Source organism: Silurus meridionalis, chromosome 23 (assembly GCF_014805685.1).
Source record: "Silurus meridionalis isolate SWU-2019-XX chromosome 23, ASM1480568v1, whole genome shotgun sequence".
Lineage (NCBI taxonomy): Eukaryota > Metazoa > Chordata > Actinopteri > Siluriformes > Siluridae > Silurus > Silurus meridionalis.
This window is the reverse complement of record NC_060906.1, coordinates 15867801-15891602: the sequence shown is the minus strand read 5'-3', so window position 1 is coordinate 15891602 and position 23802 is coordinate 15867801. Positions and strand designations below refer to the sequence as shown.

The 23802-nt window shown below is 38.1% G+C and overlaps 4 protein-coding genes and 1 non-coding gene across 6 annotated transcripts; all 5 read left to right on the top strand.

Moving 5' to 3' along the window:
- The first annotated feature begins 1629 nt into the window (after positions 1-1629).
- On the top strand, positions 1630-5731 carry LOC124377392 (ribonucleoside-diphosphate reductase subunit M2). 2 transcript variants are annotated; one of them, XM_046836849.1, is made up of 10 exons: positions 1630-2434; positions 2560-2628; positions 3401-3547; positions 3641-3757; positions 3852-3985; positions 4218-4312; positions 4618-4751; positions 4838-4942; positions 5038-5151; positions 5253-5731. In XM_046836849.1, exons 1-10 carry the CDS (start codon positions 2345-2347, stop codon positions 5403-5405), a joined length of 1158 nt encoding a protein of 385 aa, XP_046692805.1. In that variant the 5' UTR covers positions 1630-2344; the 3' UTR covers positions 5406-5731. The 2 variants fall into 2 exon arrangements, with proteins under 2 accessions (XP_046692805.1, XP_046692806.1); XM_046836850.1 differs by having other exon boundaries at positions 1794-2434; positions 3404-3547.
- On the top strand, positions 4014-4153 carry LOC124377487. The gene has a single exon (XR_006924105.1). It is a non-coding gene; the product is annotated as a small nucleolar RNA SNORD94 (small nucleolar RNA).
- A 7161-nt stretch (positions 5732-12892) lies between the features above and the next one.
- actc1a (actin alpha cardiac muscle 1a) lies at positions 12893-16014 on the top strand. The gene is made up of 9 exons (XM_046836569.1): positions 12893-12985; positions 13753-13904; positions 14030-14158; positions 14395-14505; positions 14612-14696; positions 14826-14987; positions 15197-15388; positions 15511-15692; positions 15780-16014. The coding sequence occupies exons 2-9, from the start codon at positions 13776-13778 to the stop codon at positions 15921-15923; spliced, it is 1134 nt and encodes a 377-aa protein (XP_046692525.1). The 5' UTR covers positions 12893-12985; positions 13753-13775; the 3' UTR covers positions 15924-16014.
- Positions 16015-16318: 304 nt separating this feature from the next.
- Positions 16319-21006, top strand: LOC124377194 (neuroendocrine protein 7B2). Its single transcript, XM_046836570.1, has 6 exons — positions 16319-16475; positions 16872-17068; positions 19334-19483; positions 19758-19870; positions 20170-20223; positions 20703-21006. Exons 2-6 carry the CDS (start codon positions 16879-16881, stop codon positions 20811-20813), a joined length of 618 nt encoding a protein of 205 aa, XP_046692526.1. The 5' UTR covers positions 16319-16475; positions 16872-16878; the 3' UTR covers positions 20814-21006.
- A 650-nt stretch (positions 21007-21656) lies between these two features.
- grem1a (gremlin 1a, DAN family BMP antagonist) lies at positions 21657-23715 on the top strand. Its single transcript, XM_046836571.1, has 2 exons — positions 21657-21803; positions 22320-23715. Exon 2 carries the CDS (start codon positions 22320-22322, stop codon positions 22806-22808), a length of 489 nt encoding a protein of 162 aa, XP_046692527.1. The 5' UTR covers positions 21657-21803; the 3' UTR covers positions 22809-23715.
- The last annotated feature ends 87 nt before the right edge of the window (positions 23716-23802 follow it).

The window sequence follows — 23802 nt, the reverse complement described above, 5'->3', positions numbered from 1 at the left end:
ATTTAAAACACCACAAAGATAAAAGTCTTAATGTCAATCACATGTAGATTGCTTTATTCCCATTCCCCTTTGGTGGTACACAGATGCAAAATTCTGATAATTGGTCCACTGTCCAAATACTTGTTGATCTTTCAGTAAATGAACCTAATGCCTGTGTACCTGATAATAATTATTAGATTTTCAATTAACAACAACAACAACAACAATAACAAAAACCCACATCAACCCAACTAATATTTGTATGCTTGTGCTCCTTGGCTGAATAAAAGGGTTCATTTGTTTTGGGACGTGATGTAACAAGCTTTGTTCTGTATTTACACAGTAATCTTTCATTATGGATTGTAGGTCTGTGTGAACAAAAACACAATAATCACACAGTAATCATTTAAAACCCAGTCTGAACCAAACCCAGAACCCACAGTCAAAAAGCAGTCAGTAATAGTTTGTAAGGATTGACAACTCAACAGGAAAACACTGACTGTAACTAATTTACCTCCTAAAACTGTAAAAACCGATCATGCCTGAAGACATGATTTGCCAAAGATGTTAAGAAGAGCTAGGCACCAAACCTTTTCATTGCTCATGTAAAAAGAAAGAGCAAAATCCCCATCACCTTGCTACAAAATCTGTTGGAAATATTGGAAAAGATTAGAGGTTAATATAAGAAGAGGTGTAAATGAATATAGGTCTGGAATATGGGTGTAATTATCAGACGTCTACATATGTTTAGCCATGTAGTGTCTGTGAGTGTTACAAAAGGGAGCCATTTTGGATTCAGTCCAATACTTGTCACCTGTGGTTTGGTCCTCCTACAGCTGGGTGGCGCTGAGTCCCGCCTAAAGTCATACGTTGAGCGCGCGGGCTCGTCTTGCTTTCGTGGAGGCAACTCGTTGGATCATAATGCAAGAATTAAATAGATAGGCGTTGACAATATTTCTTTAAAAGTACTGTTAGCAAACGAGTGTAAAGCAATCAAGAATTCTGATTTAAATACCATAAAAACAGGAATAATTGATAGAATTTAGGTTTTATTTTTTTGTTTTGTATTTCATTCTTCCAAATCTATGTTCACTCCACACTCCAGATCAGTAGGTGGCGGTAATGCATCTTTCCGTTGGTTCGCCAAACCGCCATAAAACACCAGAAGAAGAACTCGTTGGATCCGCCTATGTTTGTTGGTGCAGGAAAATACCCTTAAGGTTAAAACTTAAATACTGCAATGCAATGCGTTGTGTTTAGCCATTAATGCTGAAACAAGTTGTTTTAAACATTTGTCTGTGGATATCTTCAAAAAGTACTCACTTTCATTGCGTTCATTTCTTTATAAACACTCACTCTATTATCTGTCTCCAGGGCCTGGTTGTTTATTTAAGCGCGAATAGCAATGGCGTGATATTCAGCTTATAGAAGTATAAAAACAAATGTTTTTGGCGTTTTATTGTTCAAATAACACACAAGACAAGTTTTTTTTCTTCCTGAATAGTGAACATGGTTGGGGTTTTTATGAGCTGATTGTTGTGTTCATTACATCCGCGCCAAAATCTTTATGAATGAAGCACTTTTAGTAAACAACATGACGAGATATGAACAATTGCAGTCAGTCGGGAATGTGGCTAGAAATGTTGCTGAAAATCCAGTGTGGGTTTATGAAGTATATATTTTAATAACCAGTCCTGAATCTGGCGGGAAATCTGTAGGGTGAATGTTTTGTTCCAAACCGGAAATCGACATTAATCTTGTATTTTTTTCAATAGTTCTGTTTTGCATGCTTCATAATCGCTGCAGATTTGTATTTTATATCGATTTGTTACTCACATAAGGCTGTCATTTGTTCAGTCTAGTGTTAATGCATTATATGGACTTGTTTGGCGCGTTTATTCGTGGCGTTTGCACTCGTACATAAAAATACAAATCATTATTTGTGCTAAAAACGTGAAACATAAACGCGTTATATTAAATTCAATCGCAAAATCGCGCCTTTTTTTAGAATCGTAAACAAAAAGCCGCATATTTGTACAGAACACAGGCATCTCCCCCCTCCAAAAAAAGCTTTTGAAATATCCCGCGGTTTGCTGATGACGCTGAAGCGCCTGATTGGCTGTCGACTGTGAAGGAATTAAAGAGCCGGCACGAGCCTCGATCTGATTGGCTGGAACGGATCGAGCGCCAAGAACGAAATAAAAAGGAGCAGCTCGCGCACATTCAGTTACTCTTTTTCCCTCCAGCTTTCACCTTCTCGTCTCTTCTTTCTCTCGCTTTTTTAAAATTTATTTTAACCGCTTTCCCTGTTTCCGTTTGGTTTTAATTCGTCTTTCCTCGTTTTTATTTGCTTTAAACCGTAACCATGTCGTACACGCGTTCACCTCTGAAAAGCAAGAATGAAAACGTTTCCACTAAGATGGGAAACCTGTCTATGGGAGACAAAGAGAACACGGTGAGTGAAATATTTTAATATTATAGTCATATAATATAATAAAATAAAATAGCAGTTCCCCTGACGAAATATATTTTGGGTTGCCAAATATTTTGTGTAATAACGGATTCTTCGTGTTCATGCAGCCGCCAAGTTTGAGCTCGACCCGAGTTTTGGCCTCCAAAGCGGCGCGTAAAATCTTCGAGGACCCCGAGGTGAGTAAATATAACCTGGTTTCACAACAAACTTATACCTGGTTAACGCCCGGTGGGGTTTAGAGCTCATTTTGTTTCTCACATACACATTGATCCAGATTACGACATGTAGTAAAATGCTCAGCACGCTACATGTTATTCCTGAAGGTTTTATCCTGTGGTGCACCATTTCCATGATTTATGTTAATATGAACAGAAGTGTGTTGTAAATCGGGCCTACAGCTTAGTTCGCGCTGATATTTTGGCGGTATGAGCGCTAGCTAACTAGCCTATTGTGTTCATGTACACGACGACAAGTCGGAAGTAAAGCCCCCCACCACCACTTACCATATATATAAACCTCTCTGGGTTATTATTTACACAATTAAAATGCATTTAATTTATTTTACACTAACACGAACTGATAAACCCTCATGTCATTCAGTCTGTATGTTGGATGTACGTGGTGCACTTTCTTGTCATTGTCTATGCTTCTTGAATGAAGGGTTTAAATCAGGAATGTACATTTGTTTTATTTTTAATCCACAAAGTATCACAAGTTTCACTAATTAGATGCTCACTTGACTGAGAATACCTGAGAGCACCATAATAACTTCAAGGGAATGTAGATATAGATCTCTCTCTCTCTCTCTCTCTCTCTCTCTCTCTCTCTCTCTCTCATTATATCATAAATTCATTTTTGAAAAAAAATGTGAAACACAAGTGTCATTGTATTTTCTACCCCAACAGTCCTCTGGTTAAGTTTCTAAAGTCCTTTTCCTCTTTATTCAAGCAGAAGCCTAAAGCCAGCAATCGCAGTGTAGAGGAAGAGCCTCTGCTGAAAGAAAATCCAAATCGCTTTGTCATGTTCCCCATTCAGTACCATGACATCTGGCAGATGTACAAGAAGGCTGAGGCCTCTTTTTGGACGGCTGAAGAGGTATGTTATTGTGCTAAAATAAAATATAATTAGGCCCTGAGTAGTCTTTAATGCTGAGGTGGCCTTACTCTCATCCTATTTTTCACCCTGTAGGTTGACCTCTCCAAAGATCTCCAGCACTGGGAGTCCCTAAAAGACGATGAACGATATTTTATTTCTCATGTGTTGGCATTCTTTGCTGCTAGTGATGGCATTGTCAATGAAAATCTTGTAAGTTCAGAGGCCATTTTGTGGCTACATATATCTCCATAAAATATTTTTGCATTTTGAAAAGTCTAATTGCATTTTGTGTTTTCAACACTAGGTGGAGCGCTTCACTCAGGAGGTCCAAGTGACGGAGGCACGCTGTTTTTATGGTTTTCAAATTGCCATGGAGAACATTCACTCGGAGATGTACAGCCTGCTCATCGACACATACATCAAGGATCCAAAAGAGAGGTAACTTGCACGACTGCAATGTGCTTGGAGGGCGGTGATGAGACGCGCAGGGGTACAGACCTCAGCTGATAATGGGAGCTGAGTGCTGGTGTCTAAATTCAGCTCAGTAGGCATGTGGTCGACTGACTGAATGGCATCAGCATGAAACTGTCGCAATTCCTGAGCCCTCACTGTGTAAATTAATGATGTGTATAAGAAGAAAAGACATTGGCTAATAACTTTTTGTTTGCAGGGAGTATCTCTTCAATGCTATCGAGACTCTTCCTTGTGTGAAGAAGAAGGCTGACTGGGCTATCAACTGGATTGGCAACAAAGATGCACAGTATGGTATGTAGAATAGCAAATTTTGGAAAATGTAGACTTTAGTAAAGTTAGCTTTTCACTAAGGGTGGGTGATATTGCTAAACTTTGTGTCAGGGTGGATGATGCCACGCAAGCATAATTCCACATCTACAGAAATTTAAAGTGCAATTAAGTTTGTACTGGATGCCTCAAAGTAATACATTTAAGTATAAGGGCTAGAAAAATGGCAGTGCAGCCATTTTTATACAAGTATTGGAACAAATGTCTTTTAAAAATGTGTTTCAGGTCCATGGTGGTAAAAAAAAAAAAAAAACTTTTGTTGTCCACAGGTGAGCGGGTGGTGGCTTTTGCTGCTGTAGAAGGAATCTTTTTCTCTGGTTCGTTTGCTGCTATTTTCTGGCTGAAGAAGAGGGGTCTCATGCCAGGTCTTACCTTCTCCAATGAACTCATCAGCAGAGATGAGGTAGCTGGACTTCACTGTAATGCAAATTGTAACAAATTTGAATGATCTGTTGTAGATTTTACTGATCAAATGTTTTTGGGTTTCAGGGTCTTCACTGTGACTTTGCCTGTTTAATGTTCAAGCACTTGGTGAACAAGCCTTCAGAAGCAACAGTCAAGAAAATTATCCAAAATGCAGTTCAGATTGAGCAGGTATTTATGTACACATGTACATTTATTTTATTTATTTTAAAACCCTGTGTTTCAAATGTGCTGACATTTTTTGCTGTGCTTTCAAATGTTCACAGGAGTTCCTTACCCAGGCTCTGCCAGTTAAACTGATTGGCATGAACTGTGACCTAATGAAACAGTATATTGAATTTGTGGCTGACAGGCTGATGTTGGAGCTGGGCTTCAGCAAGGTAAGAATCTGAATGGATGCCAACTTTTTTTTTTTTCTTTTTTTATTATTTTTAAACCTTTCTTACTTGCCCCTCCCTCCCTCCACTTTTTTCTTCTTTAGATTTATAAAGTAGAGAACCCTTTTGACTTCATGGAGAACATTTCCTTGGAGGGAAAGACAAACTTCTTTGAGAAGCGAGTGGGAGAGTACCAGCGTATGGGAGTTATGTCTGGGCCCACAGACAACACCTTCCGGCTTGACGCAGACTTTTAAACTGAGTAAATGGACATTTTCTAAACATTAACACTTGAAGAGGCAATGCTCCCTTGAGTGCCTCCGTTTTTCGCTCCCAACATGATCACTCAGCAAGAATGTAAATTTGTGCAAAAATGTTTATGGCTGGTTTTATGTTGTACCTAAATGCATTTAAGAATTTATTTTTAACTTTATGTATGTGGTTTACAGAGCTTGAGCATTTGGGAAGGGTTTGCTCTGATGTACAAAACTGCTTTGCATTTCCCTAAAACCCAGTCCTTTTCCCTTACCTAACTGCTTTTCTCTGGTGTTTAGTGTAAATAAATATCAAATGTTTTGGAAAATGGTAGTTTTCTTTACTTTTTTCCTTTATTTAAATCCTTGCAATGCAGTGAATTATTTTGTATTTTGAATAAAACTCTTTTCCTATAATTCCAAATGCAACCTGTTTCATTTTGTGGGTAGTGTTGTAGATGGTATAAATAGGATTATTTGAGCTGATCAGGTTTAGGTGCTAGATGACAGTTCTGTTAGTTGTGACCCCAAGGCTTGTTTAATGCAGTCATGACATCGGACCACAACTTCCATAAACCAGTGTTTTCTCAAATAAGGTAATTTATTACTTGATTATAAGTAAACACTTAAAGTAAAAGTCACTAAATTGTGTTTAGGTCATGTCTATAGTTGTGTGTAATGCTTTCGCTCAATCTTTAATCTATTCTGATTTTATATCTACTTGACTTTTACAGAAGACAATGCTATTAAGTAGTGTCCTATAGTGTTGGTCTGAGCTGATTAGTGCTCAGGCAATTTAATCATGGGTAGTTTCAGTCTCACTTGAGGTGTGAATTGTGGGCAGGGCATGCTCATTTATATTGATGGTATTATAGTACCCCTGCTTATTTATCAGTACTATTACTGATTGTATTAAATATATTCTTAGAAATTCATAGTGATCTCAAATTGGCAGATCATGTCTTAAACCCAACTTTTAAAAAATACCCAAGTCACCTTTTATAGACACTGATACTCTCATCCACAGAATAGGTCACATTGCCAGTAACCTCATCTACCTTCCTCTGTTGTCTCAATCTTTAAGAGTGGTGGTAGGTGGGCTCTGGAATTGCCAGTCTGCTGTAAGGAAAGGTGACTTTATCACAGCATTAACTTCCCTCTATGCCTTCGAATTTCTGGCATTAGCTGAGACTTGAATATCCCCTACACTCACTCTTCCTATCCTACCAAAAAACTATTTCTAACATCTCTTATCCGTCCTAACGTCCACTCCATCTGTCCCTCTTCTAGCTTTCTGTACTTTCATCTCCTCCTGACCCTTACTTTTTATCCTCTCTGACACTTTCCTCTCCTCTCACTCCTCATCCACGGACCTCCTCTGAACACTAAACCTAAGACTTCTTGCCCCACCCTCTGGCTGTCAAGTTTTGTGCATCAATCAGCGAGAACTCTGATCAGCAGAGAGGAAGTGGAAAAAAATTGCAACTTGACGCAGACTTCTGCTAAGACCGCCTTCTACAATGTCCCTGCACAAGATCCCCATAAGCTCCACATCATCTCTTCACTACTCAACCCTCTTGCTCCATTGAAAATTGAGAAATTCTGCCAGAACTTCACTTCCTCTCCAACAATTACTACACTACACAGCCAGTAATGCCCTACTCCTTCGTTGTCAAGCTTCTAAACCATAGCAGTAGAAGGGATACTGCAAGTCATTCAATCTTGCAATCCCACCACTTGCCCTCTGAATCCAATTCCTTCAATTACTCTTCAGACTATCTCACAAGACCTCCTGCTGTTCATCTCCATGAGCATCACCTGGTCATGTGCCAACTACCTTTAAGCAAGCGAGGGTTATTCCCACCATTTCAGAAACCTGCTCTGGATCAGACATCAACAACTACATACCAGTATCACTTCTCTCTAAATCTCTGGAACACACTGTTTTTAAACAACTATCACAGAACAACCTCCATGATCCAAATCAGTCTGGCTTTAAATCGACACTATTATCTCTACTCATCCTCCTTGACCTTTCAGCGGCATTTGATGCAGTCAACCACAAGACTCTCTTGTCTACCCTCAGGGGCCTGGGTATCCGTGGAGCAGCCTGGGAATGGTGAAGTCATATCCACAAATGGTTTTCTTACCACTGCTATGCTGATGACATTTAACCCATCTTTTCTTTTTCTTCCTCAAATACCACAGCTTCTGCTCAGATCTTGGCATGCTTGGTGGACGTATCTTCATGTTTTAGTGCTCATCAACTAAAATGCTACCCCAGGATATCGAACTGCTGGTCATCTCCAGGTCAGGATCTCAGAATAACTTGAGTAATTCTGCTTGCAACCTTGGGGTAAATATGGACAATCAACTGTCCTTCTCCTCACATGTTGCTAATGTGGCTTGTTCTTGTCGATTTCGTCTCTACAACATCCAAAGGATTCGACTATTTCTGTCCACACAGAGTGCCCAGGTGCTTGTTCAGTATCTTGTCATTTTGAGACTGGACTACTGCAACTTTCTGCTCAGTTCTATTTGTCCACTGCAAATGATCCAATATGTTCTTCCACACCACCCCACTGCTGCGCTCCCTCCACTGGCTTCCAGTAGCTGCACGTATCAGATTTTAAACACAGATGGTTGCCTACAAGGCCAAAAATGGACCAGCACCCTCATACTTTAGAGATCTCATCACACCACACACTGTCAAGAGTCAAGAAGCTTTTATTGTCATTTCAACCATATATAGCTGATGCAGTACACAGTGAAATGACACAACGTTCCTCCAGAACACAGGTGCTACATAAAACAACATAAAACAACACGCTGTCGTGAGAGCCTCCATCACTGCTCAACTGGTACCACCTTCTCTCAGGGTAAAAGGTAAGTATACATCAAGGCTCTTCTCTGTTCTGGCACCGAGGTGGTGGAATGAACTTTCTCTAGATGTCTGAACAGGGGTGTCCCTGGCTATCTTCAAGTGACGGTTGAAGACTTACCTCTTCCTGAAACACTTTTGCAAACACAGTTTGCTATGGTAAAAAAACTCAACAGAGTTGTAAGCTGATTTATCTCATGTTTGTAATATAGCGTACCAGTGTAGGTTTATTAATTAATTGAGACTCAAAGCACTTTTGTAAATTGGGAGGAACTTTTAATGAACATCCATGCCCAGACTATACATCAAATGTTTGAAATCCAGGGCCATTCTGTAAGTATAGTGTGATATATAAAAATGTATCTGCCCACACAGAAAAAAAACTAGACCGCTTCCCAAGTGTGAAATATTTAGAGTAACAGTTCACTTCAGCGTATCCTTCTTGCTAACTCAAGTGTTACATAAGGCAAGAATTTTGCCAAAGGGTAAATGGGCCTACTTGACAAAAACTTTGGCTCCTTTAGAAATCTAGCGCACACACTAGCTTTCAAATGTAAAGGAGAACATGGATATTTTCTTTTTTATTTATTTATTTATTTTTTTGCAACTAGTAAAGTGATCTGTAAAAAAGAACAATAAATTACATGGAAATTTCCAATGCCCTCCATGTATTAATAGCTGTTGTTATCTGGGGCACTCATGGCATGAGCTGAAGCAGAAAAGCCTCCCTGCACCATTTCAGTGTCATAAATACACACTGCATGAGCAAATGAATTTCTCCTGGACAAATTACACAAAATCCTACAAAATTTAAAAGCAGCAATTCTATTGACTCACTAAACCAATTAGTGCATGAATGAATTAAACGTACATTCAATAATTACACCAGATTAACTATTTTTAAAATCTTTATAGTATGTTGTTTAGATGATCTTTGTGCACAGTAATATACTATACTGATGCCACAGTCTTTTTTACTGATTGGCTGCAGTAGGTTGAAAGATGATGTATGGATAAAAGTTACAACACTACTTTGTTCAACCAGGCAGCACAATGCCAATGGCTACAAATCAGTCAGGGGTCTGTGTTCTGGTGCCAATGTGTCCGGCTCTGTGTGTGCAGTTACTGACTGCACTATAGTAAACAATATTCATATAAATGTTTCTGATTAGCATGCCTGTCAGCATTGTGTCATTCTTGCAGTTTATGCTTTTGATGACAGCTGCTTCAGCTGAAACAACATGCTGAATAGTTCCTGTTGAGGCCGTGTGTCACTGGTGATGATTCAAAACAGGTAATGTATATAAATGTTTTGGGTCTTTGCTGTAGTGAAATAGTAAACTGTATTGAATATTGGTGTATGTCAGGTACTAGGCAGTAAACAACAAAACTTTATGTAATAATACTTTAAACTGAACTTTAATAAAAAAATATTTATAATAGAATTATATAATCTTAGATTTCTACAAATCCTACCACAATTTCTACTGGTAACAGAGTGGAGTTTGACAACTGTGTTTTCCAGACGGAAACTAAAATATACATTATCAATTACTTTATGTAAAAAAAAATTTATCCATTTGTATGCTCTTTTATGCATTACAATATAATTGTTAAAAAACCAATAATGTACTCTATATACTTTTGCCATATATGTTTGACCAAAAGTTTGTGGGCATCTGACCATCACACTTGTGGATCTCACAATTATATATGATGTCTCTGTGTGCTGAAGCATTGCAATTTCCCTTCCTTGGCACTTAGAGGCCCAAACCTCTTCTAGCATGACACTGCTGTCTGTGCACAAAGCAAGCTCCATTAAGGCATAATTTGATAAGGTTCGAGAAAATGATCTCCACAGACTTTTGATCTAAACATCTTTGGGAAGAATACAAATAGAGAGTTCATCCCATCCCTTCCATCCCAGTGCCTGACCTTACAAAATGCTGTTGTGGCTGAATGACACAAATCCCTACAGCCATTCTCCAAAATCAAGTGGAAATCCTTCTTAGAAAAGTGGAGGTTATTCTAACAGCAAAGGAGGAACTAAATCGGTAACAGGATTAAATAAATGTACTGTGCCACATGTGCCACATGTTATTAAAAGTAACCAAAATATTACCTCAGAGGCCCACAGATTTTACATGACATCTTTGTTAAATAGATATGCATGCATATGTAATGTGTGTGTGTGTGTGTGTGTGTGTATGTATGTGTATATATATATATATATATATATATATATATATCCATATATATATATATATATCCATTTTCCATTCCATTTTAATTATGGAATTAATGGTACATAGTATAGGTATATTTACTGCTAAATCCCAACCCTTTCCTAAGCTTTGGGAGCTTATTGGTTTGTTGTTTGATAGAGCTTGTTCTATACCAAATATTGGGCCCTTAACATCAATTTGTATTCCCAGTATGTGCTAGAATCATAAGTCCCAATTAAATTTGTTGGATTTTCGTTGTATTACACAACAAAATGTGAAAAGGTTCAAGAGAGGTGAATACTTATGTAAGACGTTGCAATGAATGTTACCCTTCTGTAAGACAAAGTGGCCAACAGGTTAACAAACTATTGTTTTTAACGCCATACATTTTTAAAATCCTTTTGTCACCAACAACTGCTGCGGGTCTGGTAGGGCAGGAAGTGCAGCTGTTTTAAACGATCTAGCACCCCATTCATTCCCTTTTAAGGGCCTCAGTTCACCCAAATGCACGCATGCTGTGGCCCACTTAGTCCACTTCAGAACAACAGACTATTCAAGATATTTATAGCTCACAATCTGGTAAACAATCCCACCCAATATCTTACTTTATTCATGTTGCAAAATGTTTGAAAGGTCATGTGAATAAATCTATATGCACATATAATACCAACATTAGCTTTTGTACCTAACTTTACAACTATGGTAGAAATTTCAGTCTAACAGATTTATACAGCAGCCATGTTAGAAATGTCCCCACTGCCTCTGGTATCAATCTGAATATCATCAGCAACACAGAGCCTGATCAGAGCTATTCCAAGATGCCATTATCACTCTGACTTCAAGGGAATCCTCGAGGATTGTGCTTACTATCTATTTATGAATCTAGTGTGAAAATGTTCTAAGTATAGTGCCTCTAAACCAGAGGATGAGACTTTGTGTTACATAGAAATGCTCACACGTAATCCAACTATGGCACAGCTCAATGGAACACAAGTCTATTTAATAACTCTGGTCCATTAAAATAGCATAGCATACAGGCACATCACACAAGTGAGCTGATGAGAATAATCAATGATAAAGTATTATATCTGGCATTTAATAATAGCATCATTAGCAGCAGCGTTTTGTGAACCTCATATACCGGGAATACCTTTGAGAACATCTAATGCCTAGATAATAGCTGACTTTTTTTATTTTTGGCAAATTTGACCATTTGTGACTACTGAGATATATGATGTTTAATCCACACTGTGTTTATCAAGTTAAGAAGTGAAGCCTAAATTCCTAAAAGCCTAAACATTCTGAAGATATAATAAAGAAATGTAATATTGTTTTCAAAAATATCAGATGGAATTTGTGGTATGCAATCTGTAAAATCTCATACTCTAAATAGCGCAGAAAAGCCTGTATCTTTTCCACATAGGGTTTGACAAGAAGAGAGTGCTGACGAATAAGGAGCTGTCAGTGGTCAAGAGCTTCGTTAATGTGTACCCGAGGACACCTGTTACACACCATGACCCTAAAAGGACACGCCAGAGCCAATCAGAATGCTGCAGCTCCACGCTGTCTAGAAAACAGTTGTGGAGGAGGGACAGAGATCTTCATCCACCCCCCCCCCTTCCATTCAGGCACCTAAACACCACCTCAGCTGTCTGGCATGTTTTGGGCCCCATCACACACATGCTAAAGGCAGCATTGCATAGCGTTATGCATTTGTCCCCCTGGCTGGTTTCTTAACTAGTCCTGAGAAATGTACCATTACATCAGATCTGCTCCAACTACCCATTCATAAGTTCATGAATGGACAAAATTTAACGAAATTGTTATAATTGTATTTTTGTAGAGCTGCTTTGTGACACTGTATATTGTTAAATGTTCTATATAAATAGTCAAAAGATGTGAATTAAACCAGTGACTGCAATATTATGCTTGTTTATTTATGTAAGATTTGAGCAGTATACGAGCCATGAGATTGCATTATAACATATCGCACTGATGCAAAAATATGCAAAATGAGACTTTAAAGTATGGCTACAAATGAGTCATGATTGTTATACATTACAAAAATACTGAATAAATTCATACACAGCTTTTGTGAATGCAACATCAAAATATGTAATTATGTTCAGAGTACCCATCATTAAAACACCAATAACACTGTTATAACATATAGGAATGAATGCTATGTGAACAATGTAGACTGGGTACTACAGTCTTATCACTTTTTGCAAGCAAATAAAGGCACAATTTCTGCCACTGGAAGGAATCCTAGAAATCACAATTCCATTTTAGTAGATTCTCACCGCCAAAGATCAGGTACTACATTCCTTTACTAGTGTGCCATTTTTCAGCAGCTCTTATTTAGGCTTGTGGAAATACTTGAGCCCACCCCAGCCCCTGGCCTCTGCTATATTTAAGGAGCATCCTCACACTCACCCCCTGTCCCAGTGGAAACTCCAGTCTTCTAGTACAGCTTGGTAAGTGCCTTGTGTTTTATTTTCATGGACTCCAACAGGAAAGAGAGAGATGTACAGGGTTAGGATGTAAAACTTAGAGGTCTGCATGGCAAAGATAGATCAACTCTGAATTTTAATATTTGGTAACTTTGCTAATTCTTATTTCAGTCTTTTCTCATGAAGACGGTTAATGATTTTCTGGGGGAAACTCATCTTATATAGGAAGTCAAGACAGAAAGCAGTTTGATTGCATTTTTTATTGAAGTTATTTGGAAATCTGTAAGAAGCCTGAATGATAAAATAGTTTTGTTGGTTCCATCAGTTTTTGATCTATCTAAAGGTCTATCAAAACACAAAGAATTCAAATTGTTGGCTAATGAAGCGAAAGAAAATATCAGTGGTTGATCTAAGAACACATTCTGCTCAGAGTTACTATGTGTGGACAGCTGAGCCAGGGCCTGCTGTCATTCTTCAGCTGACATGTTCCTTTGTTCATGATTATAGCTTCAGATAAGATGGCTCTGTGGATCAGTCTATAAGTGATTACACAAACTGATGCCTAAAGCAGTATTCTGCTTTTATTATTAACAGTATTCAGAAATTTTTATGTTTGAGGGGACAATGCTGCCAGAAGTATTTTACTGTTTTTTCCTTTAAAATTTTGTAAAAAAATATATTTTGTGTATTATTTGATAAACTTTATTCTTATTTGCTGTCTTGTGTATACTAAAGAAATTGGCTTTACGCAAAGGAAGTTGTTTATACATACTTTATCTATTTACATTTAGATCATCCCAGACAAAAACTAATCATGTGTGACGATGATGAGACCACCGCCCTTGTGTGCGACAATGGCTCTGGTTTGGTCAAGGCTGGGTTTGCTGGTGATGATGCACCCCGTGCTGTCTTCCCTTCCATCGTTGGAAGACCCCGTCATCAGGTAAGTCAAATGAACAATGCAGCAACAACATACAATTAAGAGTATGTAAAGAAACACTGACTTATGCTTGTCTGTATTGAAAAGAAAAAGACTCAGTGATTTCTGATGCATTACTTCTTCCACAGGGTGTGATGGTGGGTATGGGTCAGAAGGATAGCTATGTTGGAGATGAGGCCCAGAGCAAGAGAGGTATCCTGACTCTGAAGTACCCCATTGAGCACGGTATCATCACCAACTGGGACGATATGGAGAAGGTGATTGGCAATTACTCAAAGACCTCAAGACACAAACATGGGCTAATTATAATAACAAATAAAAACATTCATTACACAATAGTCCTTTTTTTTTTTTTTCGGTATTGGCATTAGTATTAGCATTTATTTGGTATTTAGTTAGTAATTAAGAACACATTAAGAAAAGAAATGTCATTTATGTATTCTGTCACTCTTAGCTAAATGAATGGCAACCTTTTTTTTCATTTTTGTCTTAGATCTGGCATCACACCTTCTACAATGAGCTGCGTGTGGCACCTGAGGAACACCCCACACTGCTCACAGAGGCCCCCCTCAACCCCAAGGCCAACAGGGAGAAGATGACCCAGGTCAGTAGATAGTACAGAGTACATTATTAGTACAATATGTACCACCATCAGTGTTTATATACATGCTTAATTTTTCTGAAAATCACAAACATCCCATTTGTTACAGATTATGTTTGAGACCTTCAACGTCCCAGCAATGTATGTGGCCATCCAAGCTGTGCTGTCCCTTTATGCCTCTGGCCGTACTACTGGTCAGTATTTCTAGAAATACTATAAATAAATAAAGCCCTATAATAAATAAAGCCCTTATTATTTATTCATATATTATTATATGTTTGCATATTTATTTGAGATGTATACTCTTTTTACCTGCTTTACAGGTATTGTGCTGGACTCTGGTGATGGTGTAACCCACAACGTTCCCATCTATGAGGGTTATGCTCTCCCCCATGCCATCATGCGTCTGGATCTGGCTGGTCGTGATCTGACTGACTACCTGATGAAGATCCTGACTGAGCGTGGCTACTCCTTCGTGACTACTGGTGGGTATACAAAATTCGACCACATTTTAATGAATCTCCTCAAACTAAGTTTAAGACATACGAATATTTATAAGGGATGATTAGTTAAATATCTTATTTATTATCCTATCTAGAATAGGTTTTTTTTAATATACTAATTTACTATTCATTAGCACTGCCTTCATAATTTGCACTCATGTCGTTTCTTACTAAAAACATGTCCTCCATAGCTGAGCGTGAGATTGTGCGTGACATCAAGGAGAAGCTCTGCTATGTTGCTCTGGACTTTGAGAATGAGATGGCCACCGCTGCATCCTCCTCCTCCCTGGAGAAATCCTACGAGTTGCCCGACGGCCAGGTCATTACCATCGGCAATGAACGTTTCCGTTGCCCTGAGACCCTCTTCCAGCCTTCCTTCATTGGTGTGTATTTCTTGTAGAGTGGTCCACTGTTTTCCTGCTCTGCCCTTACTGTTGACATGCTTACTTAGCCCAATACAAACATTTGTAAGTACAAGCTTTACTATTGTGACTTTACCTGACAGGTATGGAGTCTGCTGGTATTCATGAAACTGCCTACAACAGCATCATGAAGTGCGATATTGATATCCGCAAGGACCTTTACGCCAACAACGTCCTGTCTGGTGGTACCACCATGTACCCTGGTATTGCTGACCGCATGCAGAAGGAGATCACTGCTCTGGCCCCCAGCACCATGAAGATCAAGGTAAATGATTAAGTGACCAAATGAAGGCAGGACAGAATTCTAAACCTGTTGTGTGCACGTGCTAAAAATGTTTCTTCCTGTTTCCAGATCATTGCTCCCCCTGAGCGTAAATACTCTGTCTGGATCGGTGGCTCCATCCTGGCATCCCTGTCCACCTTCCAGCAGATGTGGATCAGCAAGCAGGAATATGATGAGGCTGGTCCCTCCATTGTCCACAGGAAATGCTTCTAAATGCCAAACTTATCAGTCCTTCCACCCTGTGTCTGCATTTGTACTGTATATACATGTTCTATTGTAATAAAGTTAATGACCTGTAACAGTATTCAAGTTTCTCATTGTCTTTTGTTGATAGGACGGTGGTTAAAAATATTTTAGAAATGAATGCTTCCATTAAGATTGTTTTTTTAGTAATGAATAAGTACCACCACAAACTCACTTTAACTTACTCATCTGGATATTCTAAAGACCTTCAGGACTGACTATGCTAAGTGGCCCTTAGTCTCTGTGTGTATATATACACTGTGTTTTGCTATAATATATTTTTTTATAATAGCACATATGATGCACTATAAATACAGAAACGTTTAGGAACGTTTTGTGTAATTATTAGGATTTTTTTAAGCATAAAGCTGAATAAAAACGGGGAATCTGCAGGCCTCGTGTCCGTTTGCATTGCAGACAAGGGAGATAAGCTTAGTCGCTTAGCAACAGCGCAGTATTCAGGAAGAGACTAGGAAGAGCATCTCCTCATCCTCATAGCATTTCTCTGATACACATTACACGGTAAGCTGTTGTTTTGTACTTTCATATAGATTTATTTTAATGAAGATAAATCCTAATGGCTATTTTGAGCGTTAGAGGAATGCGAAACCCTGCGATTAGCTGTACTCGTCTCCTGTTCTGTTTGCTAAAGGTGGCGCTGGATGGGGGATGAAAACACTGCAGTGTACATTCTCATGTCTGCTTCAGTCCAACATGTCAAACACGTTTCAGAAATATAACAATTAATACAATCTGAGGGATCAGACAATAGTCATTTGTATTGTACTTTTGTGTTGGTGAAAACAAATCAGGCCAGAATTGTACAGAGCTCGTTTGGAGATGTTGTAAACGAGCAGGTATTGATTGAGATTGTGCTTTTCTCCGCGCGGTGTGTGTGTGTTGTGCTCTGTGGGACAGTGTGTGTATGATGGGTTCGGCGGTGTGGGCGCTGGTTTTGAGCATGGCGACGCTGGTGTGCGGACGGAGCGCGCGCGCCGACGCGGACATCGAGCGGCTCCTGCACGGGGTGATGGAGCAGCTGGGCATCGCGCGCCCGCGCGAGGAGTTTACAGCGCACCAGGCCGCTAATGTCGCAGGGCCTCTGAGCATCCAGGGTAAACGCACGCACACACACACACACACACACACACACACATCCAGGGTAAACACACACACACACACACACACACACACACACACACACACACACACACACACACACATCCAGGGTACACACACACACACACACACACACACACACACACACACACACACACACACATCCAGGGTAAACACACACACACACACACACACACACACACACACATCCAGGGTAAACACACACACACACACACACACACACACACACACACACACACACACACACACACACACACATCCAGGGTAAACACACACACACACACACACACACACACACACACACACACACACACACACACATCCAGGGTAACACACACACACACACACACACACACACACACACATACACACACACACACACACACACACACACACACACATCCAGGGTAACACACACACACACACACACACACACACACACACACACACACACACACACACACACATCCAGGGTAAACACACACACACACACACACACACACACACACACACACACACATCCAGGGTAAACATACACACACACACACACACACACACACACACATACATCAGGGTAAACACACACACACACACACACACATCCAGGGTAAACACTCACACACACACACACACACACACACACATACACATCCAGGGTAAACACACACACACACACACACACACACACACACACACACACACACACACACACACACACACTCACATATCCATGGTAAACAAACGCGTGCTCCCACCTCTCACAATGAACACTATAATATTATTGATAGACAAATACTAATAATTAATAGAAAAATCTAATAAAAATCACCAACCTGTTTATTGGCCTGATAATACTAATATTTTGAGCTCATTTAATAATTTAAGACTAATCCAAGTGCTGGATTATATAATAGCACACATTATATAATAGCAATAAATCATAAAGATGCCTCTTGTACCAACTTTAAAGATGTGTTTAGAACAAGTGGCTAATTATCTCCCTTTGGAAAAACTTACATGTGACTTGTAGAACAAATCCGATTTATTCTGGCAGATATGGGCCCCTTTCTGGGATTTACTTGAACAAGCATGACCCTAGCCCTAACTTATGTTCTTTTTCACCCTTTGCCTTTCCATAGTCCCTTTCTCATATTAACAATACATTGCTGTTATATTGTTATTAATATGCTTAAATGCAGCTGTGTGTGTTGACTGATCGGCTCTGTTGTTGTTTTGTTTAAGTCTTAATAAGAAATCAATAAAACTAATATCAAATCAAATCAAATCAAATTTTATTCATCACATACACATACATACAGGGTACGACATGCAGTGAAATGCTTTAAACGACAGTCCGGCAAGAGGGGAATAGGGTGGGGAGAAAGGAAAAAAAAAAAAGCAGATAAATAAAGTATAAAAACTATATAAAATAAAATAATATATAAGGTATAAAGGATATATAAAGATATGTATGTAAACAAAAAGAAAAATGTTTATACAAAGAAAATCCTTATGGCAGTAGACAGTGAAACAGTAAACAATGTGTACCAAAGTGTAAACAATAGACAATTTTAGTGGTGGGTTGTCCATAAAGTGTCCGAGTGCAGTATGGTGTGGTGTAAGGGTCCGTAAGTGTCCGTGTGCGGTATAGAGTGTCCATAAAGTGTCCGTGTGCAGAATGGTGTGGTATAAAATAAATAAATATAAAGTGCACTTTGCTGTGCAAGTCCAGAGTTTTATATATATATATATATATATATATATATATATATATATATATATATATATATATATATATATATATATACACTGGTTCATTCATGGCATTTAATCAACCAGTTATATGGTCACAGCTCGGTGCATAAATTCAGAACTTTAAGAGCTTTTCAGCTGTAAAAAATCAGTATGAAATAATTGAAAACAAAGTATTTTGTAGGAAGCGCAAACTACTGTGAGTAGTTAATGTTATTTTTCCAATAGAGCCTTTTGAGCAGGGATGCTTCACTACTATATCTCAAAATAATTTAGCAATATTGTATGAGCAAGTGTGCATTGAATATCAGCACAGCTGTATGTACAAGGCTGCAGGCTTACAACTATTGAGAGTCAGCACAGTTAGAATGCTGCTTGTTCAACGAAATTAATGAACTTATTAACTGTTATGTAATGTACCTTATTGACCGAATATTTGGGAAGGACTAATTTTTGTGGTTAACTCTTCTTCTACATTTGTCCTCTAGGTGGTGCTCATGAAGGACTTCAGCATCTGGGCCCATATGGAAACATCCCTAACATTGTTGCAGAACTGACCGGAGACAATGTCCCAAAAGACTTCAGTCAGGACCATGGATATCCTGATCCCCCTAACCCATGCCCTCTGGGAAAAATGGGTACAGATGAGTATAGAACCTACCGCCAAATCTCAATTAAATATTATTCTTGAAATTTGTTTATTATTCACTTACCACATAAGACATCTCCAAGTAATAATCAGTTTAATTCCTTTACTGTTATCACTCTTTTGCTTTGTCATACTAATAAATAAATGAGAATAAATTGTATTTATTAGAATAAATACAAAGAGTACAAGAGTATTAAAGTTGTACATTCATATAATGCTTTAGTTTTCTATTTAGTTTTTCTGATATGTTTTCTTTTTGTTAGCTGCTGATGGGTGCTTGGAGAATTCACCAGACACAGCTGAGTTCAGCCGAGAGTTTCAGAAACACCAGCACCTCTTTGACCCAGAGCATGACTACCGCTCACTGGCCAAATGGGTGAGTTGCAGTGTGGGTACCTTGGACAGAAAGACTGTATTAGCATCTGGTTAACATCTGGTCTTGGAACAACGCAGCAAAAATCTCTAGCTGGAACATTGTGAATGTTGGAAAGTTGAGAATATTGACTTAAGTCAGTTAAACTTTTCTGATTGTGTTAAAAAGAAAAATAATAATGACCCTTTCAGTGTGAAGATTAAGCCCAACTATTTTTATTCTACTTGAGAAAAATGCAGGACTGTACCAAAACATATTTTTTCTAACATTCACTGAAATTCTCTTTTTTATTGTGCTTACAGAATAAAAAGCTGTTATATGAAAAACTGAAAGGAGGACCAAAAAGAAGAAAAAGGGTTTGTTAAAATCTATTTGTAAAACTTATATATAAAACTATATATAAAACTGTTTTACAGTTTAATCGCTTTGTGTGATCAGACAGATCTACCTGTTTATCTTTTCAACCCCCATCTTTTCCTAACTCCAACTCTTACGTGCCTGAGTTCAACTTCCCAAAAAATGCATAGCTTTCCTCACAACCACTCAACTAATTATTATGACAAAAATACTAATATAAGGGATTTTATAGAAGTCATGTTTGTGGGATTTTCTTGGTTATACATAAAAGAATGTGCTGAGACAAACACTGCCCGAAGGATTCTCTCTTTAATTTTATTAAATGGTTTATGAATACAGTCATAACATGAAACAATAAAAAAATCCATACTAGATAAACCCACTATGACATTTTTTAACCATAACACTCCTGGCCACAAGACAGTTTGTGCTGCTATCATGTTAAGAAAAAAGGCTGACAGATGCCCCTCTGTTTTAGAGCACCAACCCATATCTGATGGGACAGAGACTGGACAATGTGGTGGCTAAGAAATCTGTGCCACATTTCCCTGAGGAGGAAGAAATGGAAACCACTACAAGACAAGCCTGAATGTAATATTATAATGTCAGTTGTATAATAGAGTTGTTGTATCTATCAGTGCATGTAAAAAATTAAAACCAGTAAACTTGAATCATAAGATGAAACTGTTGAAACTGAAGATAGTGATCATTTCAAATGTATTTTGCCTCACATAGTTTTTTTTGTTTTGAGAAGCATAAATAAATACATGTTCACGTGCAAACATGTTTGATGTGTCTTTGTAAAAGGGTCTTCTAAAATGCTGTAATGTTCTTTTTTTAATATGGAACATCCGGTACTTGTTACTGAAGAACTAAACTCTTTACTAGATTATATTCGTCATATTTCTTTTAATCCCAAGATCTTTGAACTGTGGGATTTGTTTCTAGCTGTTGTGATCTCTTTTTTAAGTACATATACTTTTTTTTTTGTATATTAGTACAATGCAGTATAACTGTGTTTAGCCATTTTAGTATTCGATGGCATGCAGTATATTTAGCACAATACCTATCATGATACACAGTGTCTATGTCGCTATAACAGAACCAACAGTGCAACGTTTATAAATCTATAAACAAGCATTTTGTAATATTTAAGTCTCCTGGAAACATTAATAAAATGTTATTAAAGGAAAGGATATAATTATTATCATATCAATAATAGGCTGAATAAGGTATAAGGTTTGGAAATGTCAATCATGATCTGACGACTACAGAAAGGCAGAACTTTTTGGATGATTTGTGTTGGTGCTGATATAAAATATCACTACAAAACATGAACTAAAGATTGGAATTGAGAATTTTTCGACCCCAGGCTGAAATGGGGGCGTGGCCTGTCTCTCTACATCCTGCCCACTTTCACTTAAAACTGCGCGCATTCTGTTGCGGATGATCAGAGCTGCGGATACTTCAATATACTTTTGTATTTAAAGGATACATATAATACATCTAATATACATATATTTATCCCAACGGCACCTTACGAAAAAAAAAAAAAAAGCAACAACCTTCATTTCACAAGGTAAATGAATCATTTTTAGAGTCTAATGGAAAACTATATATATATATATATATATATATATATATATATATATATATATATATATATATATATATTTATTTTTGCTATTTTTGGTAAAATAGAGTATATAGTTTACTAGAGCCTGATGACTGAAGAGATGCGAAAGAGGGATTATTTCAGCTTTCTAAAGTATTATAATGATAATAATAATAATTATTTGTAGTAGTATTAATAGCTGTAGTAGTAAAAATCGTGTTGAAAAGAGTATTATTAAAATGCTAGGTATATATGATTTTGATAGAAAATACATACTGTTTTTCCAGAAATATTTATGCATTACCAGATTACAGGATTTTTAAACAGATCTGCACAAAAAAAAAAAACCCTAAAATATTTATTAGAATTGAGGATTGTATACATTCATAGCTATTCATCATACCTGGTAAACTACAGCGTGTTTTCGGTCTGCGCATGCGCGTTGTAAACAATTCTACTTTTCTATATTAACCCGAATAGATGGTAAAAGAGGTATCGTTCGTTGTGATCCTGGGCCTGTGGCTACTCGGCAGTCCTGCAGAATGCTGGAGCAGTGGATTTCAAGGCGCCGTTCCTCATCACACTAAACTCAGCCCGAACTCCTGGGAGCAGACGGCGCAGCCTGTGGAGGTGCTGGACTCCAGCCAGGAGGCTCTGCATGTGACCGAGCGCCACTACCTGAAGCGGGACTGGTGCAAGACGCAGCCGCTGAAGCAGACGCTCCAGGAAGAGGGCTGCATCAGCCGTACTATCATCAACAGCTTCTGCTACGGCCAGTGCAACTCCTTTTACATTCCTCGTCACGTCTACCAAGAGGAAAGCGCTTTCCAGTCCTGCTCTTTCTGCAAACCAAAAACGTTCACGGTCGTCACTTACACGCTGATTTGCCCGAGTCAGGTGCCGAGAATCCGACGAAAACGCGTGCGGCGCGTCAAACAGTGCCGCTGTACTTCCATAGACTTGGATTAAATAGTACTAAACACACACACAAAAAATCCCTTTCTTAACATTAACTCTACAAACACTGCATGACATACTGCAGATTTTGTTGTACAAAACAAATTTTGAATACACCTTGGTAACTTTTTGGGTGATGGACTGATGCCCTTAATCAAAAGTCTCAATTGTATACCTTTAATATTTTTTTTTTCATCTGGAAACAGGGATATAGTGTGTATAATTTTGTGCTTTGGTTGATTACTAATTTATGGACCAAATGCTCATAATTTAAGATTAAATTGCATCATTGTGGCTAAAACAATACAGATTAAAAGCATGGTGCACCCTTGATGGTACCACACCCTGTGAAGGTACAATACAGTGAAGTCCTTGATTTTGTTTTACAATTTCTAAGTCAATAGCAAATTATGAAAAATTTGGCCCTTTTTTAAAAACACAGGTTACTAATTTAACCAAATTTTGAAAATGCAAAGGTCTTCTCCAGGTCATCCAAGAAGGGAAGCCCTGTGTATAGTGTTTCACTTATTTCCCCCTGCCCGGATGCTCTTATTACACTGAAGCTAATACCATTTCAGTTTTTTATTTTTTTCTTAAATATTAAATGCCACAGCTGGCTTGAAGTCAGTGGTCTGGCTCTTTTACATTTTTTATTTTCTTATATGAAAACCTGTTTGGTTTTGCAATGCATGTTATGCTTATTGATGCACAAATGTAGCATTTAGTAACACAGATGTGGGCCATGTTTTCAGTGCAAAGTTTATTTTTTATTATATGTAAATATATAGTAATCTAGTAATCAGTAAAAATCCTGTCATTCTCCACTATGTGGATGAAAGCTTTCTGAATGATGAAAAGATTTGTGTACATAATGTATTTTAATAAATCTGAATGCTGAAAAATCAAATCTTTTTTTTTTATTAATGTGGATATTTATTACTTTGGTTTTTGTATCTGAATTTCTGAAATAAACTTCTCATTGCTCCTAAAATCTCATTCATCCTTT